General features: G+C 34.8%; 1 protein-coding gene across 1 annotated transcript in view; it reads right to left on the bottom strand.

The window, feature by feature from the left end:
• The window catches only part of LAPTM4B (lysosomal protein transmembrane 4 beta), a 104,847-nt gene that overhangs the window by 41,945 nt on the left and 42,992 nt on the right, over window positions 1-19,910 (bottom strand). Inside the window, exons 5-6 of the mRNA XM_074200465.1 lie at window positions 18,834-18,932; window positions 11,037-11,132 (exon numbers count right to left, since the gene is read on the bottom strand). Of these exons, the coding sequence (XP_074056566.1) occupies window positions 11,037-11,132; window positions 18,834-18,932 (195 nt within the window). The remainder of the gene's footprint in view (window positions 1-11,036; window positions 11,133-18,833; window positions 18,933-19,910) is intronic.

The raw sequence follows: 19,910 nt of genomic DNA, 5'->3' as shown, positions 1-19,910 counted from the left end.
TCCCTCCCCGCCTCCTGCTTAAAAAAGCCATTCCTCAAAACAAATGACAAAGGAGAGGAGACAGGAAAAAAGCAGTTTATCAAAACTAATCATCATTTTAACTGAAATTGATATCACATGCCTTTTTCCACTGATCCCTCACTCTGCAAACAAGGGAACTGCCATAGTTTCCTGAGATCATTTTGCTTGCAGTCTGAATCTGAGATATTGCCCTGATTTCATTTGACTCTTTTTGAGCAGACTGAAGCACATAGAAATTCCAAGATAAAAATGTAAATTATTTAAATGTCTCTCCCCCTTTTTGGTAAACAAATGTATGCTATTAACATTTTGGAACACTGTGGTATTTTTTTATTAGTGTTTTAAATTTTAATATTTGAAATCTTTCAATATTTTAATGTTTTAAATATTAATACTTAAAAAGCCATGTGAATTCATATTTCAAAAAGTCTCAATTTGCATGTAAATTGGACACCAGGGATTTTGTTGTTGTCAGAACTGTATAACAAAGGCAACATTATAGAATAAAAGAACTAGGTTATAGCCCTCTCACACCACCTGATCTCTTTGGTTTTGACACAAGTTGATCTACATGGTAACTAGAGGTATAATGGAAGCTGAAAAGAGATCCATGAAATTCTGTAATTTTGCTTCCCAGCCATCTCCACATCATACTACCCAAACTTCAATCAGCTTTCTCAACTAGAATCTTGAACTCTGCCCCACTGAGACACGTGGTAAGTTTTTGCCTTTATCTTTTGGGAAAACAGGTTCTTCGGACATTTCCCAGTTATTTATTACCACATCATGCTGCCAGGCATGGTATCTTTATGTATTGTCTCCCTCCATTTGAATGTCAACTCCTAAAGGGTGGATACTGTCTTGTCTGCTTTTATTTTCATTCCCAACTCTTAGCTTAGTATCTGGTACTTAATGAGGATTTAGTAAATCTCATTCCTCTGTCTACCTATTTTCTTATCTATCTAGCTATGAATGTATCTTTCTATATATAGCTACTTACTTGTCTGTATGCATGTATCTCTCTAGATATCTATGTTTTTCAATATCATTTTGAATATGTATGTATGTATTTGTCTTTCTATGTATCAATCATCTGTCTACAATTGCCAAGGTTCCAGGATGATTTGAAAGATACAAAGTAATAACCTAATTTATGATGGGATTTGAAGGGAATTTCCTAATCTCAAATTATCTAAGAAGCTGAGAACAGGAACCCTGAACCCATGGACAAAAAGATGGCTCAAAGGAAACTAATATTAACCTGAGGACTTTGCTGGATGCCTTGAAGAGGTGGCTTCATAGCGCTACAGAACCTCCTGATCTACCTCCTTCCAGGGAAAGGCTATCAAGCAAACGCTTGAAAACCAGCAGAGAGCCTAAAGTAGTTGCACAGCTGAAGAATAGCAGGCAGTACTAAAAAAAAAGCATAACAGAGACTCTCAAGTATCAGTGGAAAGATCCAGAAAATCTAGAACAAAGAGAATGCCAGAGTGTTAAAATTGGGGGGCTTTATATTTAGTATTTTAACTTAATATCAGCATATCCCAGTATAGTGAAGAGAGCACCTTGCTTTGTGACATCACAAGTGGATGTGCCTAATACCAAAATAAGGTCAAAATGGGTACAGGATTTAGACATAAAGGGTGATACCTTAGAGCAATTAAGAGAAAAGGAAATACTTTATTTTTCAGATCTATGGAGAGGGGAGAAATCTATGACCAAGTAAGAAATAGAGAACATTATAAATTGCAAAATGGATGATTTTAACTATATTAAATTAAAAAGTTTTTGTACTAATTGAAGGCAGAAGATAGGAAACAATTTCCACAGCTAGTGTTTCTGATAAAGTACTCATTTCTAAAATTTATAGAGAACTGAATCAAATTCAAAAGATTACAAATCCTTCCCCCAGTTGATAAATGTTCAAAGGATGTGAGCATACAGCTTTCAGATGAAAAAATGAAAGCTATTTATAGTCATTTGGAAAAATGCTCCAAATCATTACTGATTAAAGAAATGCAAGGTACCACCGTGGCTAAGATGACAAAAAAGGGAAAATTTTTGGAGGAAAATGTGGAGAGGATGTGGGAAAATTGCATTATTGAGGGAGTTGTGACCTGATCCAGTCATCCTGGAGAATAATCTGAACTCTGTCCAAAGAGCAATAAAATTGATTATACCCTTTGATTCAGCAATACTAGGTCTATAATCACGAAGAGATCATAAAAAAATGGGAAAAGTCTCATATATTCAAAAATATTTACAAAGCTCTTTTTGTAGTGGCAAAGAATTGGAAATTGAAGGGATGTCCATCAATTGTAGAATGGCTGAGCAAGTTATGGTATATGAATGTGATGGAACACTATTGTTCTGTAAGAAATCACGAAGTCAGACTTCAGAGAAGCATGGATAGATTTGCATGAATTGATGTTGAGTAAAATGAGCAGAACCAAGAGAAAAGTATACACATTAACAACATTGTAAGATGATCAATTATGATGGATGCATCTCCTCTCAGCAATTCAGAGATCAAGGACAATTCTGAGAGAACTGCTATGGACAATGCCATCTATGTTCAAGAAAAAAAAACTCTATGGAGTCTGAATGCAGAGCACAGCATTCCATGTTCACTTTTTTAAAACTTCTTTTATGTTTTTCCTTTCTTTCCCCTTGGTTCTAATTCCTCTTTCACAGTGTGACTAATATATTAATATGTTAAACAGGAATGAAGTTGTACAACTTTTACAGACTATTCATTGCTATGAGTAGGGATGGTGGTAGAAAAATGTTGAATTCATAAATTTACCAGTAGATAAATATTGAAAAACTACCATTACATGTTAATTGGGAAGAAAATAAAAATTTCAATTAAATTTTTAAATGAGAGAGAATGTGGCCCCATCTACCTATGTGCTGGTCAAATGTGTTGTCTTCATCACCTTCATTTCCAAATATATTCTGCTCCCCCACCCACCCCATCCAAAAAATTATCCCTCTTAATAAAAGATAAGCAAGACCTCCTCCCCCCAAAAATAAGCAAGGTAGGAAAAGAGGTGTGTCTTTTATATATGTTCTTTTGTGTGTATTTTCCTTGTATGTGTGTATGGGGAAATTTTTCTTGCCTTCACTTGGTCATGCTGTTCATTTTAACAAGTTCTGGGGTTAGCTTAATAAAAGAGATGTCAATGGAACTCATCAACTATTTAATTAATTATATTTTGGCTAGCAGAACCTTGCATAATGCTGGTTGGGAGGGGCACAGGTGAGGAAAGCCCTAGGTATTGGTTACATTTGGATGAAAGAGTACCATTTCTTTCAATTAGTATTTTCAATTAGTATCTTTCCAATTAATACTCACCTAATTCTCTAACACAGGAAGGAAAGCAGTGGACAGAGAAAAGGTAGTTTCAAATCTTCCAGGGTAAGTCTGTGGGCTTATGTGATAAGGAGGAAAAGCTATCTTCCCCCTGAACAACAAGATTTCTTCATGGCCCTCATCCTCTGTTATTTGCAGATTGTCAAGGGATCAGTAAACCTTTTTTGAGTATGATCATGTGGTTTCTGACAACTGTCATAACCCTTTTCTACATCTATCTCTCTCTAGGGAAATTGGGGAAGAAACAGTCCCTATATCACAGAGGACAATCTATTTTATCACTTTTCCCTTCTATTCTAGGGAATAAAGCAACACCTGTAGAGCCAAAAAGAATACCTGTACATTTTCACAAATGTCAGCCATAGACTCTGCAACATGAGAGAAGAGGGAAATAATGTCTGCATAAGGCAATAAAGTAAAGAGTGAAAAATGGAAACATCTGTCATTGTGATGAGAGTGTTCACTTTCAATGATCAAATCAAAGGTGAAGAAAAATTATTGATATTATATCCCCAAATGGGTGAGCTTCTTATTGGTAAGTTTGTTAAGATAATTGGATTAAAGAGCTCAGATAGAAATTCAGAACATTCACTCAGTCCCTCCTCTAAATAATAAACTTCTGGGGCTGTTATTAGAACAGAGCAAGAGCTGGATTGGGAGTTAAAGGACTTGGTTTCAAATCTTAAGTCTCCCATTTATTGCCTATATAACCTTGGATAAGTAACTGAACCTTTCTGCCACACACTCAATTCCTCTTCTATAAAATGAGACGTTATCCAAGATGATCTCTGTTGTCCCTCCTATGTCTAAATCTATGGCTCTCCTACATGTATAATTCTGTTTTAAAAATCTGGTTTCAATCACAAGTAAACACTATTCTGACAAAAATAATCAGCATAAAACTGGAAAATTTGCTGATCAATCTCAATAGAAATTTAGTATTCATTCACTATGAGCTAGGCACAGAGGGACAAAGACAAAAAGTTAATTACTCCCACCTTTTTTTAAAAAGGAGACAATGTGTACACATGATTATATACAGAATAGAAGCAAAATAACACAAAAGTAATTAAATATAAGATGGGAGGAGGCATAAGCAGTTCAGGGGGTACCAGGAAAGTGTAAAATTTGTTGTGTGGCTTTTGTCTTAAAGGAAGTGATGGATTCTATGGAGTGGAGGATAGCAGAGATTGCATTTTAAGCATGGATGATAGCCAATGAAAAGGTACAAAGATGAGAGATTTGATGCAATTTGAGGAACAGAGAGAAGGTCAATTTGGCTGAATCAGAGCAGAAGAGTTAATAATGTCCAGTGAGGCAATAACATTTCCCATTTCCAAGGTGAAAATTCTCACTATGACAACTTAACCATCTGCCCTCTTGAGCTGGTTCGAGTTGGTTACAGCACACCATGGGGGGGTGTGAATGATAGGAAGGTGAAGGGAGATAGCCTGGCCAAGAGAAGACCACCTCATTAAATGAAGTCAGATGAAACAATAAATAATGATAATCATTTTTGAGACAAAGAAAAGGGCAAAAAAGAGATTAAGAGGGAAGGGATATATCACTTGTATCATTAAAATAAAAGTCCTCAGTGAACACAGTGTGTGAATACCTGATTGAGGAGGATCAGACACTAGCCATGGAACCCTTTAGTGTTATATTATCAAGGTGCCCATAAGAATTACATCAAACTTTCATTTTCACAGAAATAAAAGAAGAATTAAATAAATGGAGAGATATCCAATGTGCAATGACAGGTTGAGACAGTACAAAGAAGATAACAATAGAAAATTTATAGACTTTATAGACTCACTGAGTCTCAGAGCTCTACAACACACCCAGCAAGCAAAAAGTAATCCATTTTTTCACTTGAAAGCCTCCCATAGCTGGATCCCACCACCTCCTAAAGCAGTACATTCCACTGTTGGATAACACTAATTGTTAGAGTATGTTTTCTCATATGGCTATTGACTTTGTTTCTTTGTAACTTCTATTCCTCATTTCTATTTATGCCTCCCAGCAAAACAAGGATTTTTCTTTTTATATATACATTACTGCCTTTTAAATACTGTCCCCCTAAATCAGGGTGGGGAATTTTATTTTTTTTTTTTGCCAAGAGCCATTTGGACATTTATAACATCATTCAAGAGTTGTTCTAAAATGTCATCTTAAAAATCAGCGTGCTATATTTGGTTAAACATTTAATTAATTCAAGTCTCCTAGATTTACTGAATTTCAAGTCCTGCCTGAGATTGCCATGGCAATGCTAAACACCAAATGATTTTGCAGGGCTGTACTTTCTTCTGCCCTAAATTTTCCCTTTGTCAGGCTATGCACCAACCAAATAATTATCCCAAAGTGACTGATTTTTAACATAATACAAATAAAAAAAAGACTATTTCATAGAATGAAAGTAATGTTAAAACGTATATTGAAGCACAAATGGGCAAGGATATCTATCTATCTATCTATCTATTGATGTATCTAAATAAATAAATCAAGGAGAATTACAGTGGAAAAGGAGAAAAATAGTTTTGTACTATCAGATTCCAAAATATATTGTTTCCATTTGGAATGTAAATTTCTTGTGAGAAGGAACTTTTGCTTTTGTCTCTGTATGCAAAGTTCTTTGTAACTAATATACACCTAATAAATATTTGCTGAATTCTTTGAATTAAGGTGGTAATCAGGTGTGCTATAGACGGTTCACACTGGTTCACAATACTTGCATGAATATTTATACCTTAGAAATCTGAAAACGCTCCAAAATCACAGTTTGATTTATTAATTCATTGATTGTTTAAACTTAAGATAAGGATATAGAAAATGTTATCAATTCAGATTAAACTTAAAAATGTGGCCCATCTATTTTCCCCTTGGAGAGCTAAGCATTTATCAGCATACTAGTGATGTTATTTTCAAAACTGTCTGATTCTAACAATTTATCAACAGAACAACTAGGTAATCCCAAAACAGAATCAAGAAATGACAAGTTTGTGAGAAATCCAAGATGACAAAAGTATTACAGCATTCACTGTTAAGGTATCCATTATTAAATTATTACTTTTTTAAATTGGAAAAATTGAACAAGTATTCTCAAAAATAGAATTAGATCATAACTCATGCCATATACATAATAAAGTGCAACTGAATTAAACAATCTAAATATTTTAAAGAAAATAATGTTTTTAAATGGATTGATATCCTGTGAGATGAAGAATAATTCTCAACTATTTAAATAGAATAGTCAAACAAGAGACAAAATAAATTCAACTATATTTAAAAAAAAAATTTTCCATAATGTCAAAAATCGCAATGTATGCAAAATGAAAAGGTCAGGAAGAGAATAGTTAAAGAAAAATCTTTACCATATAACCACCTCTTTTGAAAGTATGACACCCAAATTTAAGAGGAAATGAAGTAAACTTTTTGGAGTTGGAAAAGTGCCTTTTCCCCATTACATATGGAGCCAAAGGTGAAACTGCCATCAATTGGACAAACAAAGCAAGCTTGGCTAATGCAACAAGGTAGCCAGAAAAGAGACAGGAGGCAGTTTATACCCAGATAAGTTAAAGCACCACCATCTCCCATCAGACCCTAAGAGAAACAGCCTAGGATCCTGGACTCAAGAGCCTTGGAAGACAATGCTTCCAACCCATACCTTCAGCTATCACATCATCTGGGAAGCAGCCTTTGTGAGCCTGGCAGCAGCCTGCTACAGCCAGAGCTACTGAAGAGCCAAAATAGAAAGTTTTTGCTATCAATAATTCAATATCAGAAACTCATGATTTTATCAATGGAAAAATATAACATTAAAGAAGCATATATATATATATATGTTGCTGCATTCTAAGGACAATGTAACTTCATCTGATTTGTAGTTGAAACCTTCAATAAGTTGTCCCCTCCAATAGAATATGAGTTCCTTGAGAGCAAGGCCTGTCTTGTTTTTCTAAGTGTATCTTTAATGCTTTGCACATAGTTTTTAGCACTTAATACATGTTCCTTCCTTCCTTCAAAGGATATGAATAGGCATTTCTTAAAAGGAATAAACAAAAATGATCAATGAATTCTTGAATGACTATTCTCTAATAATCAGAGAAATACAAATCAGAGTAGTTCTGAGATTATACATTTTTATATATTATCTTTAAACAAATATATTATCTTTACTCAAATCAATTTGATTTTTAAAATTCACTACTTCAAAAACTTCCTGGTGATAAGGTGGATGATATGCAAATTCTATGTGTTAACTTTGAACCCCAGCTAGCATTTCTTTTTTGGTTTTTGCAAGGCAGTGGGAGATATCATCTGAAAAGAATTCTTGACCAGTTAGATTATAGACTGGATAATATCTGAAGTACCTTGTAAAACTGATGTTTTATGATTTATTAAGTGTTTACTCTTGGCCAAGCTCTGTGTAAAGTGCTATTAATTTGGAGATTATAAACTGGATTTGAACACCAGAAGACCTTTTTCATCTACAAATGAGAGAATCAGACTACAAAGACTTCCAAGGTCCATTCTAGTTCTAATCAATGAAACTACCAAAATCAAAGTTGAATGAAATCATTTATAAAAGCATAATTTAGAAATGATCTTCTCTTAAAAAAAACTCTTACAAAAGAATCATGTCTGGAATATATCCATTTTTTGATATACATTCCCATTTGATATATTTCCTCTTTTTTTCCCCCCCTCTACTCATCCCTGAGTGGGGTGAAATTCTGAGTTTCCTTTAAATATATCAGCCTCGATCTTGTTATCTCTTATACTTTATGCTTCTTAAGGATATGATTTCTCTCTCATCACACTCAATTTCAATCAATGTATAACATGGCAGCAATGTAAAAACTGACAAATTGTCTTCTGTGGGGGATGGGGAGGGAAGTAAAATTAGGGGAAAAATTGTAAAACTCAAAATAAATAAAATCTTTAATAAAAATTTAAAAAAAGAAGGGATGTGCTGGGGATCTATTCCCAACTTATGCAAATGGTTTTCTTGCCTTTTTCTACCTGAAAAGTGGGGAGTAATATTTTTCATGTACCAATTTAACAATGGAATGTTTAATAAAACAAAGTTCTCCAACTCCCCAAAAACAAATAAACAGATAAATAAATAAATATATATCAGCTTCTATGTTGGATTTCTGTAGCTTAGTTGGGGTGTGGGGGGGGTTGTGTGTATGTGTGTGTGTGTGTGTGTGTGTGTGTGTGTGTGTGTGTGTGTGTGTGTGTTGTTCTCACCATTACTACTCGCCATCACCACTATCAGCATCCATTCCCTCTACCAAGCCACAATAGAGGAAGACACCTAGGAGATAATCTAATCCAATGATATTAAACTTAAATAGAAATAGAGGACACTGATTCACACATAAACATCCCCAAAGCTTGCATGTTGACTTAGTTTTAAAATGTAATGTTATTGGCTGTGAAAAGGTTTTTGCATTACTATGTATATATGTATTGTATTTCCTTCTCACTAGTAAGGGAATATGCAACTGAAAACAAAAATAATAAATAAAATGTAACATTATTAATATTTTGAATTTTTATGAGCTTTGTTGAATATTGCTGAATAACATTTTAATCTGATTACAGCCTCCCTCTGGATTACTGCTAGCTCACATGTGCCACTATCCCTCAGAGCAAATCCAAGTCATTTTACAGATGGGCAAACTGAGCCCTAGAGAAGTGAAATGATTTGTCCAAATTTAAAAAAACAGAAGTGTCAATAGTAGAATTCAGGTCCTCTGACTCCAGATCTGAATGAGACTTCTCTTATCAGTGAAATACAACCTCCACTACCAAATTATTATGCTTTCTCATACTTATAATTCCTTTCTATAATATTCTGTTACTCTTCCTCCAAAATGATAGAAACCATCCTCATTTTTTGGGCAGATATTCTGAGATTATAGAATAAATTATAGAATTAAAGTTGAAAAGGACAATAAAGCAACTGAGGTTCAGAGAGGTTGTGATTTCCCTAAGGTCATACAAGTCATACATGACTTGAGTTCTAGAGGATAATTTCAAATACCAAAGCTGGAGTCATATTTTAATTTTGCAGAGAACTTTCTCCTCAAGAAATGCTAACTAGGGGGCAGCTAGGTGACATAGTGATCCTGGGGTCAGGAGGACCTGAGTTCAAATTTGACCTCAGATGCTTAATGATTACCCAATTATATGACCTTGGACAAGTCACTTAACCCCACTGCCTTGCAAAAACCAAAAAAGGAATGCTAGCTGGGGCTCAAAGTTAACACATAGAATTTGCATACCATACCTTATCACCAGGAATTTTCTGAAATGGTGAATTTTAAAAAAATATAATCATTAACACCATAGTTTGGGTAAGGGACATAGGGCAGTAATCACAAAAGTAACCTAATATATTGATTAAACTGCAAAGGAGATAGATATGTAACAATCATTAAAAGTTTGGGGAAAATAATCTCATAATTCTGCAGCAAGGACTAGAAAAATTATTCATTTATAATAGCACCTTGCATTTACTGTATTCATCTCTGAGAATAAAATTCAAACCAAGAAATTATTCATTTATATTCACTAACATCCACATGAGTTGGGGATTGATTTTTTATTTTCATTTTATACTAGAATCATAATATTTATACATTTGAACTATACATTCTAGTTAAACAATAAATTGATCAATGTGACCCATATTTACATTTCACAAAACTGATTTAACTGAACAAAACTCAAGTACAAAAAAAATAAAAATTATCTAAAAAGGTTTGGTGTAGTTATATTTTAAAAATCCTTATTGTCCACTAGTCCCTTATAAAAACTCTGTGGTCCAGTCAAACTGGCCTTCTCACTGTTCCTCACCCTTGAAAGTCCCTTTCCCATTTCCATGACTGCACTGGTTTTCCTCAAGCTTGGAATGCCCTTCTTCCTGAACTCCACCATATGGAAACCCCTCACTTCCTTTGAGAGGCAGCACAAGCATCATCTTTCACATTAAAGTTTTTCCCAACCCTCCCATTCCCTGAAACTGCTAATACCTTCTCTTTCCTCCCTACCTCACATTTACTATATATCCTCACATATTATGATACCTTCCCAGAGAGAACTCCTAGTGATTAGGGACTGTTTCATCTTTTATATTCCCAGGCCTAGTATATAGAAGCCATATTATAATACTTGTTGATTGAGCAATTTAGTTTTGAGCATGGTTTACCCATTTCCTTTAGTTTAGCTGCTAACTTTAACATTTTTGCTTTTTTTTCCAAGTGAAACCAGAATTTTGAATGCACTGTGTCTGAGGCCCTATAATGTGTAGCTCACATAGCTAAGTGTTAATAGTCATAGGCTATGTTTCATTCAACTTCATAAACCTTTTTTTGCCAAATAGATTATGAAATAAACAAAAAATCAAAATTAAAATAAAAAATAAACAGATTATGGAATCTGATGAATGTACTGATGGCTGGTTGAACATTAATGATAAAGTATGTTGAGACTGTAAACAGGGGAGTAAATATCAGTATATTTCCAATAATAGAAACTTCCAAATAAGGGAGAAAGAGCAACAGGTGCTTCCTGTATCTTAGATCAAAATGAGAAGATAAACTCTAAATTTAAAGTATGATGTGCTTACCGTAGTATCATTGGTGGTTATATAAACCAGAATATCAGAAGAGTTTCGGCCATTGATGTAGCGGTAACAGTTCCAGACACAGCTAATCAGGTAACCCTGGCAAGTATAGAATAAGACATTTAAAATCTTAGGGAAAAAATTCAACAGTATTAATACGAGGGATAATTTAAGGATTCTTAATTAAGTCATTGGAGAGGGGGGCATACAGAATAGAAAGAAATGACAAAGTAAGACATTGGTTCTTTTTACAGTAATTCCCTAAATTTAAGGAACTTTCAAACTGGAATCCATCAGTCATTGGATGGCGGCACCTACTGGCAAAATATGTAATTGTAGCCTATTCAAGATTATGATGATACTGATAATGAAAAATGGAGGTCTACAAATGTATAATCAGGTATAATCAATGTATAATCTAAACTTCTTAATTATTCCTATGTTCTCAGACAGAAAGTTTGAGGGCTATAAGGGCAGAGAATAAATGTTGGTGTTATGAAAATACTAGAAGAGTTACAAAAGTTCAATAAAGAATTCATTCATTCTTTTCTTGCTTAATATTAACTTGCTAGTTCTAGAACAGAAACAAGCCATTAGTTGATGCCAAGGGGCAAATGGTAACTAAAAATGAAAATTCCTAACATGTCTAGGTTGTTTTGTAGGAAGGCATTTAAGGCAACTCAAAGTCATTAATCTAAAACATAGTAAGGGTCAAATTAAAAAGATGACAAGTCAATGAGTCAAGTTTCCTTTGCTCCACCATGGTCATTGTCCTGGCTTGCTTTTATTAATGACGGAATCACCTCTAGGTAGGTATTATTCTGGATCTATTTCTTTTAAATACACTTTTGGTTGCCTCTATCTTTAGATATAACTTCTGAGTTTAAATATTTATTCACTTTGTAAACAAAACTTTATGGAAAGATAGACTTGGGTTTAGAGTATATGGTAGCAGAGAGAGAAGATAAAGAGGAAACAGATGTTGGATAGTACACAAGTAGCAAGAGGGACTTGTAATCAATAATAGGGGGAGGGAGTAGCAGTTATGAACCCCAAGAAGACAAGCAGTTCAGTGATCCACAAGGTCAGGAGCTTGGTAGACACTTTGAATCATGTATTAGAGATCACTGTTTTAGATAACAGTAAAAGGAATTCTGAGAAATGGGGGGCAGTGATTTTCTGGGTTAGATCTCTGCTGATAGTTTGATTTTCCTAAAGGGGAGATTTGTATAGGAGTAATTACTATGCAAGTGATGCAATTTTCCATCTATTGGGAATTGTTGGGGGTTTTTTCTATAGGCTTCCATTTACAAAATTTGTTACATGAGCTGTCAACTTTACTGAAACTTTAATTCCATAAAGAGAAGTAGAACACATGTCCTCATACTTATAATACATGCAAAATTTGTCCAAAATTTAATTCTTGGTAAACAAATTAGAAGTTCTAAGCAAATTCACAAATGAACTTTTGCTTTTCAGTTTTCATAATAGAATAAAGTAAACAATTCCAGGATAGAAAATAATTCATTTAAATTCTAATATAAAGACAAGGTTGAGCTTAGCTAGATGTGATCTGACCAAGGAAGAGTCTAGAACCTTTACTTCTTTATGTCTGAAATGAATGCTCTCAATGCAACCTAAGATCCCTTTAGCAGTCTTTTGAACAAAATCATGTCTACTTATGCCTCAGTAATTATCAGGAGTGTGCCCATAATCTTCTCCAATTTAGGAAATCTTAATGTGTCAAAGAACTGAACTGTGTCTGAGTAGGTTCCCGAAATACCCTGGAAATTTAATCAAGAAAAATAAATCAAACATAGTGTCATGTGATATAGGGTAATGTAATGGAAAATAGGCTGTAACACACAAAAATGGAATTATGTAAGTAAATCAGCATAAAAGATATCCTCAAAGAAATGAATGATTAAAAAAAATTGGTTGGTCATAGACAGAGCAAAAGCAAAGAATCTCTAAGGGACAGCTCATTATCTATTGACATTTTCATGTCAAATAACTCTAAAAGATATAAGGGGGTCATACTGAGCCCCACAGAGGTGATCAGGGAATTGGCGGTGAACTCATGGAAGGATATGAACAAGAGTCTCATAGGATGAATAGGTAGATAGAGGGGGCTAGATTGTAATTCCATTGGTTTTGCTAGAAAATGTCTCATTAGAGGCGGCTAGGTGGCGTAGTCGATAAAGCACCAGCCTTGGAGTCAGGAGTACCTGGGTTCAAATGAGGTCTCAGACACTTAATAATTACCTAGCTGTGTGACCTTGGGCAAGCCACTTAACCCCATTTGCCTTGCAAAAAAAAAATGTCTCATTAATGTTTGTTGATTGACTCCTGAACCCTACTGGTAATACTGGCTCTAAATAAAGGTTATTGATCTCCAAAATGGAACTTGAACTGAATCTTTTCTTTACTGACACTAACACTTTTATTGCTGGGAAGTGGTCTCCAGAATTTCTTATTGGCTGTCTCCCAATTCTTGAAAGATTTAACAAAAGGTAAGAGCTAATTATGTAAAAATAGGGCTGTTAGCACAGAGGAGTTATGTAAAGAGAAGCAAAAAGAGATCAGTGGGAACATTAACCAAACTCATAAAATAACAGGCACATCTTATTATTTCCATCGGGTAGTACAAAAGATAAGTCTTACACTGTGTATTATAATTTATATCAAATATCAATATAGATATTACCCTTGGGAGGACTTGCAATTTATGGCTTACTGGCTTGCTGTTGGTAACTGTAAATTTAAACTGAGTAAGCAAATTTTTAAAAGTAGCCTTTTCACTAAAGCTGAAACATGAGCCCACAGGAGAACTGTAATAAAAATAAGATAATCAGGGCTTTATCTCAAGCACTGAAATTTAGAGGGTACTAAAAGTACAAGAACATGAAAATATCTGAGTTGAGTGATAACAAGCTAACTTTAACTAGTTGGTTAAACTAGAAAGCTTCTAGATTGGGGGAACTTCCTCTTCCCAGGGGTCACAGTCTTGCCAGCCTGTACCTATCTACCCCTTTTCCATCTCAGATAGTGGTTTTCTCAGAACAGTGCCTGAGGTCTCCAGCTATGGAGACGGACATTTTGAATTCTCTAGTTCTCCATCACCAGGTTATAGGCTGAGCTCATTCCCACTCAATTGAATTTGGCTTCAAAAAATTAACTTGAAGGAATGTTTTAAGGTTGACTTTTCTGAATACAAAAATAGTTCAGTACAAGTTTGACCTACAGTCTGAGCCATGCTTCCAGAGCATACCCTCTTAATATCAACTGGGGAGCTTCTGTCCCTTACTATGGGAATTACCTTTCCAAAGAGTAGGAAACAGAGAATTTCTCTACGGGCTTGAAATAAGCCACAGAAGGAGGAGGATGGAGACCCATTCCCCTTCTCTGCATGACCTGGAAGGCTCCCGGGGAAGCAACCATCCAGGAATACTGGAAGCCAGATCCTTTAATTCCAATTCATAAAACTTGTCACTGTCTGCTTTTATATATTAGAGTGATAAATAGCACGAAGCATTTGATGCTGGCCAACACTCATTTCATTAAGTAGCTTCCATAAATCTGCACACGCTTTTGCAAGCAGACAAAATTCAATTAAAGTGTTAGATCCAACTGCATTTTAGTGCCTATTTCACTATGTAGAGTCATATATTTTAAGATGCAGACACACTAATGGTATGTGCCCAGACTGACCATTAAGCAAGGAAAGCTAAGAGCTTGTAATGACCCCAGTTCCTGAAGAATAAGCTTAGTGGGGAGGAACAACATTAACTGGGTTCCATCTCAGACCTCCTACTATCCTCCATATCCAAAGAACTCTGATGGAGAAATAAAAAATTTACTGGTGCTTTTCAAAAATAAAAAAAAAAGAATAATTCTTCTTCAATATATGTATTTCCCAGATTTAGTTCCTTCCTATAAGCCTAGACTTACATGTATTCATGACCAGGTTTCTCATTTCAATGAAAATATTAAACTATGGCTCAGCTGAGGTTCTTGCTGCTTAAGAATTTTCATATAATATTAATGCTTTTTGTGGGAATAGTAGAAGGAATACTGGGTTTGGTGCTAAAAGCTTTGGGTTTGAATCTCAGATCTGACACTCTGGCTAGTTGCATTACCTTAGACAAAACTATCTATCTCTCTAATCGCAGGCTCCTCTTTTTTAAGGTAATTAAATGACTTAGGTAGTTAGGTGGCATAGTCAAGAGCACTAAGTCTGGAGTTAGGAAGACTCATCTTTCTGAATTCAAATTCAGCCTCAGACACTTATCAGCTGTGTGATCCTGGGCTAGTCACTTAACCCTGGTTGCTTTAGCTTATCTGTAAAATGAGCTGGAGATAAAATGGCAAAGCACATCAATATCTTTGCCGAGAATATCCCAAATGAGATCACAAATGGTTAGACCTGACTGAAACACAATTAAATAACAAAATATATGGTATCCAAGGTCATGTCCAAGTCTACAGTTAGGATCCTATGCAATGGAATATATTTATATTTTTATATATATATATATATATACACACACACACACATACACACAAAAAACACATTTAAAATACTGGGACACAAATTCCACAAAGTTATTTCCAACTATCTCTTTTCCAGATCATAGTCCTGTTCCCTTTCCTGAATCATTCATGCCTTTCTTTATGATCCTTTTATTGTTATTTCCATCTAACTTGTATATTTATTTGTATCCATGTCTCACTTCTGTATAGATTATAAATTCCTTATCATGTTTTCATCTTTGCACCCTCAGTGGTGTTTTCCACTTAGTGAGTGCTTTGTAAATGCTTGTTGAATCGTTGTTTCTGTTATCTCTTTTAGTTTATAAAAAAAAAACAAACCCAAAAAACTGAAATTCAAAGGTTGGGGAAAAAAATCATTACTGTGGGAGCCTTTATGTGTATATACAAAGATGGTTGAACTGTAAAGTGGTGTTACTTATGATGGGCTAATGGAGAGATGAGTCTCCATTAGGGGATATTACCCAACTGACTAGAACTGAAAATTTTGTAGGAAATAGTAGGAGCTAAAGAAAAGAAGAGGAGCTCTCCTCAGCTTCCTCAATTATAATGCAGAGCAGCCAGGAAGTCTCCCCTATCACACTTAATAGTAGTATTGATTGTGTTATAAAAAGTGCCCATTGCCTTATAAAAGTGGAATGGCTTGACTTGACAGGTGGTGGGATATCCCTCCCTAGGGCTCTTTGGACAGTTGCTGGATAACCGTTTGTTGGGCATATTATAGTAGGGACTCCTTTCAAGTACGGATCATTTCCAACTCTGAAATTCTAAGGTTCTCAATTTATGGGCACCTTAAATGGCCAAAAGAGGATGCTGATTAGAAGGATGAGGACATGCCAGTAGCCATTGTAGGAATAGGACAGATGATACAACAGACTAGGTTTTGTACATGATCCTTTCCAACTAATTGCTAATATTCAAGCATAATATAACAGCAATAATACTAGTTGCCATTTGTATAGTACTAGCAAAGCATTTTATATATATATTCTTCCATTTACCATTTGAATAATCCTGGAAAGGTGTTAATTATTATCTCCTTTTTATAGATGAGGAAACTGAAACTGAAACAAGATCACACAACTGGTAAATGTTGAGTATTATAGGAGCTTCTGTCTGTCCTCATCATCCAGCTCCAAGGCCACCTAGTCAGAAAGGACCTTGACAGCTCAGATGTCATATCATATCACATTATGTTGAAACTTCCTCATACATTTGTAAAGTCCTATTTCGGATTCTCAATATGCAAGGATGTGCTTCTGCCCCCTGATTAAGTTCTCTGCTTGTTGGCAGAGAACATGTCTTATTTATAATTGTCTGTCTTTCACACACAATATATTACACACGGTAGCTGATTAATAAATATTTTAATTGAATTTTGCATGAAAAAGGAACAAAAAAATTTCTGCAGGAAACAATTTCAAAATGAACAATTCACTGTCCATGATCTCCATAGAGGTCAAATAAACCTCTATCTTTTTATCTATACTCTTTTCCTTTCTTCTTATCTCTGGGAAAGTGTTACTTTACTTTTCCAAGAACGCTGTGCCCTATTCCCTTAATTTAATTAGACTCAACTAAGTAAGCATTAGGTGCCCCTTTATACCAAGTGTTGGAGATTACAAGACAAAATATCTTCTCTTGTAGAATTTACATTCTATCAAATTCTGCCTCAGATACTTAATTACCTGGCCATGTGACTTTGGGCAAATCACTTAACCCCATTGCCTTATAAAAACAAAAAAAAATGCCATATATAATACATAGGAAAAAGACAAAAAATACAAAATCTTCTCAAGACTGGGGGTAGGGCCATTTGTTCTATCTCTAGAATCACTCATCACCAAAAGTCTCTAATAACTCCTCATTGCCAAAAGGATAAAATCCAAACAATGATATTCAAAGTCTTGAATCCCCAAACTATTAATCAAATGTCACTACTATTCTTCTACATGCCTGTCCTCATGAAATCCTCCCCATGAGTTCCTTACTACTCTACTCTAGCCAATCTGATTTAATCCGTATCCATAGAACATGTCAGACATTTCCACCTCTACACACTTTTAATCAAGTCATTTCCTACTTAAAAGACCTTCTTCAACTCTTCTAGAATCCTTACTTAAAATATAAATTTCAGAACTCAAGTCAAATCTTCACTTTTTCTTTAAAAACAACAACAAAAATAAATAGACTGACTGGGCTTCTTTAATTCACCTAAGTTGGAAGTGTAAGGACTACTTACCAATCTACCCAATTCTAACTTACATGTTAGCTTTAACTTATTCCATTTTTCTGAGCTAATTCCTCATTCTCTAGGCAATCCCCTTAGATTTTCCTCTACCTCATCCCCTCTCAGACAGTCATTCCTTATCATGAAGAATATTTTAAAGAAAAGGGGGAAAGAGAATGAAGAGGGGAAAAAAATCAATACATTGAAAAAAGCTCTTCACATGTATTATATAATTTGATTTTGATAATGGGTCTGTGGGGTAGATGCATATTACAGATTAAAGAATCTCTAGCCTGGGACTTTAGTAACTTGCTTAGAGTCACATAGCTAGCAAATATCTGAGTAAAGTTTTGAACTCAGATTTTCCATGTACTAGGTCCAGGACTTTGCAAAGTCACCAAATGCAAGGCATTGAGGTAGCACTGTTGATAAAGCTATGGACCCTGAGTTAGGAAGACTTAAATTCAAATTCAGTCTCAGATACTTATTAGCTAAATGACCCTCGGCAAGTCACTTAGCCTCTCTTTGCTTCAATTTCCTCAACTTTAAAATGGGGGAAGTAACACCGTCTGCCTCCCAGGGTTCTTGTGAGGATCAGATGAGATTAATATATGCAAAATTACTTTGCAAACTTAAAAATAACTGGTATTCATCTAGTGCTTTAAGATTTGCATGTAACTAGAAAGTATACAAGGTCAGATCTGAATTCAAGTCTTGATTCCAAGTTCAGTTCTATATCTACTGTCCCACCCAGTTATCTAAATAAACAATTATAATTATTTATCCACTATTATTCCTTGGAAGCGAATAAGAATATATAATATAATATTTGGAAGGATTCCCTCGCCTTGGTTTTTTCACAAGTCAGTGAGATTAAGAGCTTCAGTAAATTATTACTCAGTCTGCATTAGTTCTTGAAAACAGACATTAATTGCTCTGGAAGAAAAGGGTAATGATTATTAATGAAAAAATCCTTATCCAGAGTATAGAGGAAAGTTACACAGGATATGTATTCTTACCTTAAAAGCCAAGACAATGCTGATAAAGAGGAGAATAATAAGGACTAGACAGGTAGGATTCACTGATATGATATCTTCCTTGTATGGAAACTGAGGAGGCTGAGAATAAGAAAAAAACTCATTAGTAAATCTCATTAATCATTCAAGATCCCATTCCCTAGGCAGCATTTCAGGCTTTCCTATCAGAAGGCAATTAATTAGAACTGATAGCTATTGTTTAGGACCAAGATTCAATTTCTGGCCCATCTGGACCAAATAAAATTAATACTGAGTGAAAAGAAGCTAGGTTTCCTTTGGGGGGGGAAGTGATTGATTCAGTGCACTGTGCATTATTTCTAGAGGGTAAAATGAAATAAAGTTACATAAATGACAGCTTAAAAGTTTTTTTTCCTCCTTAACCACAGAAAATAGCAATTTTTTTCTTCTTGTTTTTGCTGATCAACCCCTACATTTCACTGTCATTCTAGAAATAGTCCTTTGTGATGAGAACCTATACCTTTGGTAGGTCTGAAAATATTAGATGAGGAAGAAAGCTGATACCTGGGATTAAGAGGAAGATACAATGTGTTTCCTCATTTTTGCCTCTTAAAATGTCCCTATTTTCCTTCAAAGCTCAGCTCAATTGCCAATTCCTGCATGAAACTCTTCATATTATGGTTTCCCCCTAAGCTAATAGAGGCTCCCTTCTTCCAATTTACTTTATATTTTCTTTGTTTATATTTTATATATACTTAGATGTGGGTGTGTTGTTTCCACCTCCTAGGCAAACTCCTTGAAGGCAGAGACTGTTTCATTTTTGTCTTTATGGCTACAGTTCCTGGAACATCATAAGAGCTTAGTAAATGTGTGCTCATTAATTGAAAGAGGAAATGGAGAAAGGCAGTTTAAATTCTTGAATAGAAACTTTTCAGTATACTAATTTTTTACAGATATTTATAATGTTGCCTTCTCTTGAGTACTGGAAATCTACCATACTGATGCTCCTTTGGAAGGTCAATTTGGATCAAAAGATACACCTTTTAAAGATTTTCAATCTGCCATGGAGTTGGTGGAAATTGATCTTTTAATACCCAGTTA

The sequence above is a fragment of the Macrotis lagotis genome, chromosome X (genome assembly GCF_037893015.1).
Source record: "Macrotis lagotis isolate mMagLag1 chromosome X, bilby.v1.9.chrom.fasta, whole genome shotgun sequence".
Classification (NCBI taxonomy): domain Eukaryota; kingdom Metazoa; phylum Chordata; class Mammalia; order Peramelemorphia; family Peramelidae; genus Macrotis; species Macrotis lagotis.
The sequence above is the reverse complement of the archived record's forward strand: the minus strand, read 5'-3'. Positions and strand labels throughout refer to the sequence as shown.